The 6,000-nt window shown below is 54.6% G+C and overlaps 1 protein-coding gene across 2 annotated transcripts in view; it reads left to right on the top strand.

The window, feature by feature from the left end:
* Positions 1-6,000, top strand: part of LOC110532734 (disco-interacting protein 2 homolog B-A) — a 107,092-nt gene that overhangs the window by 46,577 nt on the left and 54,515 nt on the right. For both annotated transcript variants that reach the window (XM_090185756.1, XM_090185755.1), the window contains exons 5-6: positions 1,019-1,228; positions 1,496-1,642. In XM_090185756.1, the coding sequence (XP_090041882.1) occupies positions 1,019-1,228; positions 1,496-1,642 (357 nt within the window). The remainder of the gene's footprint in view (positions 1-1,018; positions 1,229-1,495; positions 1,643-6,000) is intronic.

Genomic DNA, 6,000 nt, shown 5'->3' with positions numbered 1-6,000 from the left:
AGGTGCTGACTACCTCTGTTAGCTACTTGGGATGTATCCTTGGTGGAAGCTTTGGAGGTGTGAGCATGGCCAATAAGGTGCTAGGGAAGGTTAATGACAGGACTACGTTTTTGGCTTGAAAATCCAAGCTGCTTGATAAGGACTGCATGAAAGTGCTAGTTACTGCCCTCATTCAATGCCATTTTGGCTATGCTAGTACTTCCTGGTTTGGGGGCTTATCTTGACTTATGAAGGGGAAGCTCCAGATGGCCCAGAATAAGCTGATCAGGGCAGTATTGAAGGTGAGTCCATGTACTCACATAGGCAGGAGCTGCTTTCAGGAACTAAACTGGCTGCCTGTTGAGGCTAGGGTGTCCTAGATTAGAATAGGTTTGGTGTACAGGAGTATTTATGGTCCTGCGCCCAGATATCTAAGTGATTACTATCCTCGTGTTAGGGATGCACACAATCACAGCACCAGATCAGGTGTTGCTAACGTGTGCTTATACAGGTTCAGGAGTAATGCTGGGAAAGGTACTGTCTAGTATACTGGAGCCTCAGAATGGAATGAGTTGCCTCTGCCTATAAAAACAACGTCCTCTCTGGGCAGTTCTAAAAATAAACTTCAAATACATTTGATGTCTTCTGTGCCCATATGAATAACCCCTATGATGTAACTGGAATGAGGAGATGTTCTTCTTCTCTGTTTTTGATGAGATAGATGTTCTTCTTCTCTGTTTTTGATGAGATAGATGTTCTTCTTCTCTGTTTTTGTTTTATTATTTCACTGCCATACTGTATTCAATCTTGCCTATTCATCTTGTCTCAAGAGGACCACAATGGAAATAAGTCCCAGACTTTGTGTGTTATCCTTGATGATTTTATTCATGTGCATGTATGGCTTTAAGTTTTATGTGTGCTTGTTTTTTAAAATGGTCGAATGAATAAACTAAACTAAACACCTGTGGGGTGCCACGGCAGCTATTTTGCGCAACTAATCTCACCACACATCACAAATGTGGTTCTGTCTCCCTGTCAGACACATCGTCAGCGTCTGAGGACGAGGGTTCCCTGCGTCGCCAGGCAGCTCTGAGTGCAGTGCTGGTCCAGAGTCTCCAGAGCCCAGACTACTGGATCAACCGCTCAGTGCAGAGTTCCTCCTCCTCCTCCACCTCCTCCACCCTGTCCCACGGAGAGAATAAGACCCCCACTTCCGCGCTGGCCGACATACTAGCGAGCACACGCATAGGTGCGACACACACACACACACACACACACACACACAACCCACACGTGCATGGGTAAGACACACACCCTACAAACAAACACACGCGTAGGTAAGACAAACACAGCCAAGCATGCATAGGTTAACCCACACAGAAACCCATTTGTAAGTCTAACATCCTGCAAATACACAGGTTTGGATGATCGACTAACCTGGTTTAGGTGTCCTATAGAATAGAGCTAAAGTCAACCATCTGAGTGTCTAACTCCCCTCTCCACCACTTTCCTCCAGAGAACAGTGTCCCCCCAGACGTGACATCCTCAACCCCTGAGAGGCGTTCAAGGGTGGACTCTAGGGTGGACCTGCCCCCCAATGCTATGCCCAGGGGGATGCCCCGAGGACAGAGCCGCACCAGCATGCTGGATACCACCGCTGACGGTATGTGCACGCGCACGCACACACACACACACACACTGTATAAAACACTGCAGAACAGTGACGCGCTTGTAGAACACACTGCAGAACAGCATCACGCTGGTACAACACACTGTAGAACAGCATCACGCTGGTACAACACACCGCGGAACAGCATCACGCTGGTATAACACACCGCGGAACAGCATCACGCTGGTACAACACACCGCGGAACAGCATCACGCTGGTACAACACACCGCGGAACAGCATCACGCTGGTACAACACACCGCGGAACAGCATCACGCGGGTACAACACACCGCGGAACAGCATCACGCGGGTACAACACACCGCGGAACAGCATCACGCGGGTACAACACACCGCGGAACAGCATCACGCGGGTACAACACACCGCGGAACAGCATCACGCGGGTACAACACACCGCGGAACAGAATCACGCGGGTACAACACACCGCGGAACAGCATCACGCGGGTACAACACACCGCGGAACAGCATCACGCGGGTACAACACACCGCGGAACAGCATCACGCGGGTACAACACACCGCGGAACAGCATCACGCTGGTACAACACACCGCGGAACAGCATCACGCTGGTACAACACACCGCGGAACAGCATCACGCGGGTACAACACACCGCGGAACAGCATCACGCGGGTACAACACACCGCGGAACAGCATCACGCGGGTACAACACACCGCGGAACAGCATCACGCGGGTACAACACACCGCAGAACAGCATCACGCGGGTACAACACACCGCGGAACAGCATCACGCGGGTACAACACACCGCGGAACAGCATCACGCGGGTACAACACACCGCGGAACAGCATCACGCGGGTACAACACACCGCGGAACAGAATCACGCGGGTACAACACACCGCGGAACAGCATCACGCGGGTACAACACACCGCGGAACAGCATCACGCGGGTACAACACACCGCGGAACAGCATCACGCTGGTACAACACACCGCGGAACAGCATCACGCTGGTACAACACACCGCGGAACAGCATCACGCGGGTACAACACACCGCGGAACAGCATCACGCGGGTACAACACACCGCGGAACAGCATCACGCGGGTACAACACACCGCGGAACAGCATCACGCTGGTACAACACACCGCAGAACAGCATCACGCTGGTACAACACACCGCAGAACAGCATCACGCTGGTACAACACACCGCAGAACAGCATCACGCTGGTACAACACACCGCAGAACAGCATCACGCTGGTACAACACACCGCAGAACAGCATCACGCGGGTACAACACACCGCAGAACAGCATCACGCGGGTACAACACACTGCAGAACAGCATCACGCGGGTACAACACACCGCAGAACAGCATCACGCGGGTACAACACACTGCAGAACAGCATCACGCGGGTACAACACACTGCAGAACAGCATCACGCGGGTACAACACACTGCAGAACAGCATCACGCGGGTACAACACACTGCAGAACAGCATCACGCGGGTACAACACACTGCAGAACAGCATCACGCGGGTACAACACACTGCAGAACAGCATCACGCGGGTACAACACACTGCAGAACAGCATCACGCGGGTACAACACACCGCAGAACAGCATCACGCGGGTACAACACACCGCAGAACAGCATCACGCGGGTACAACACACCGCAGAACAGCATCACGCGGGTACAACACACCGCAGAACAGCATCACGCGGGTACAACACACCGCAGAACAGCATCACGCGGGTACAACACACCGCAGAACAGCATCACGCGGGTACAACACACCGCAGAACAGCATCACGCGGGTACAACACACTGCAGAACAGCATCACGCGGGTACAACACACCGCAGAACAGCATCACGCGGGTACAACACACCGCAGAACAGCATCACGCGGGTACAACACACCGCAGAACAGCATCACGCGGGTACAACACACCGCAGAACAGCATCACGCGGGTACAACACACCGCAGAACAGCATCACGCGGGTACAACACACCGCAGAACAGCATCACGCGGGTACAACACACCGCAGAACAGCATCACGCGGGTACAGCACACCGCAGAACAGCATCACGCTGGTACAGCACACCGCAGAACAGCATCACGCTGGTACAACACACCGCAGAACAGCATCACGCGGGTACAACACACTGCAGAACAGCATCACGCGGGTACAACACACCGCAGAACAGCATCACGCTGGTACAGCACACCGCAGAACAGCATCACGCTGGTACAGCACACCGCAGAACAGCATCACGCTGGTACAGCACACCGCAGAACAGCATCACGCGGGTACAGCACACCGCAGAACAGCATCACGCGGGTACAGCACACCGCAGAACAGCATCACGCGGGTACAACACACCGCAGAACAGCATCACGCTGGTACAGCACACCGCAGAACAGCATCACGCTGGTACAGCACACCGCAGAACAGCATCACGCGGGTACAACACACCGCAGAACAGCATCACGCTGGTACAGCACACCGCAGAACAGCATCACGCTGGTACAGCACACCGCAGAACAGCATCACGCTGGTACAACACACTGCAGAACAGCATCACGCTGGTACAGCACACCGCAGAACAGCATCACGCTGGTACAACACACCGCAGAACAGCATCACGCTGGTACAGCACACCGCAGAACAGCATCACGCTGGTACAGCACACCGCAGAACAGCATCACGCTGGTACAACACACCGCAGAACAGCATCACGCTGGTACAACACACCGCAGAACAGCATCACGCTGGTACAGCACACCGCAGAACAGCATCACGCTGGTACAACACACCGCAGAACAGCATCACGCTGGTACAGCACACCGCAGAACAGCATCACGCTGGTACAACACACCGCAGAACAGCATCACGCTGGTACAACACACCGCAGAACAGCATCACGCTGGTACAACACACCGCAGAACAGCATCACGCTGGTACAACACACCGCAGAACAGCATCACGCTGGTACAACACACCGCAGAACAGCATCACGCTGGTACAACACACCGCAGAACAGCATCACGCGGGTACAACACACCGCAGAACAGCATCACGCGGGTACAACACACTGCAGAACAGCATCACGCGGGTACAACACACTGCAGAACAGCATCACGCGGGTACAACACACTGCAGAACAGCATCACGCGGGTACAACACACTGCAGAACAGCATCACGCGGGTACAACACACTGCAGAACAGCATCACGCGGGTACAACACACTGCAGAACAGCATCACGCGGGTACAACACACCGCAGAACAGCATCACGCGGGTACAACACACCGCAGAACAGCATCACGCGGGTACAACACACCGCAGAACAGCATCACGCTGGTACAGCACACCGCAGAACAGCATCACGCTGGTACAGCACACCGCAGAACAGCATCACGCGGGTACAACACACCGCAGAACAGCATCACGCTGGTACAACACACCGCAGAACAGCATCACGCTGGTACAACACACCGCAGAACAGCATCACGCGGGTACAACACACCGCAGAACAGCATCACGCGGGTACAACACACCGCAGAACAGCATCACGCTGGTACAGCACACCGCAGAACAGCATCACGCTGGTACAGCACACCGCAGAACAGCATCACGCGGGTACAACACACCGCAGAACAGCATCACGCGGGTACAACACACCGCAGAACAGCATCACGCGGGTACAACACACCGCAGAACAGCATCACGCGGGTACAACACACTGCAGAACAGCATCACGCGGGTACAACACACTGCAGAACAGCATCACGCGGGTACAACACACTGCAGAACAGCATCACGCGGGTACAACACACTGCAGAACAGCATCACGCGGGTACAACACACAGCAGAACAGCATCACGCGGGTACAACACACCGCAGAACAGCATCACGCGGGTACAACACACCGCAGAACAGCATCACGCGGGTACAACACACCGCAGAACAGCATCACGCTGGTACAGCACACCGCAGAACAGCATCACGCTGGTACAGCACACCGCAGAACAGCATCACGCGGGTACAACACACCGCAGAACAGCATCACGCTGGTACAACACACCGCAGAACAGCATCACGCTGGTACAACACACCGCAGAACAGCATCACGCGGGTACAACACACCGCAGAACAGCATCACGCGGGTACAACACACCGCAGAACAGCATCACGCTGGTACAGCACACCGCAGAACAGCATCACGCTGGTACAGCACACCGCAGAACAGCATCACGCGGGTACAACACACCGCAGAACAGCATCACGCGGGCACAACACACCGCAGAACAGCATCAAGCCGGTACAGCACACCGCAGAACAGCATCACGCGGGTACAACACACC

Source organism: Oncorhynchus mykiss, chromosome 9 (genome assembly GCF_057628025.1).
Source record: "Oncorhynchus mykiss isolate SJ-2025 chromosome 9, ASM5762802v1, whole genome shotgun sequence".
NCBI classification, from domain to species: domain Eukaryota; kingdom Metazoa; phylum Chordata; class Actinopteri; order Salmoniformes; family Salmonidae; genus Oncorhynchus; species Oncorhynchus mykiss.
The sequence above is the reverse complement of the archived record's forward strand: the minus strand, read 5'-3'. Positions and strand labels throughout refer to the sequence as shown.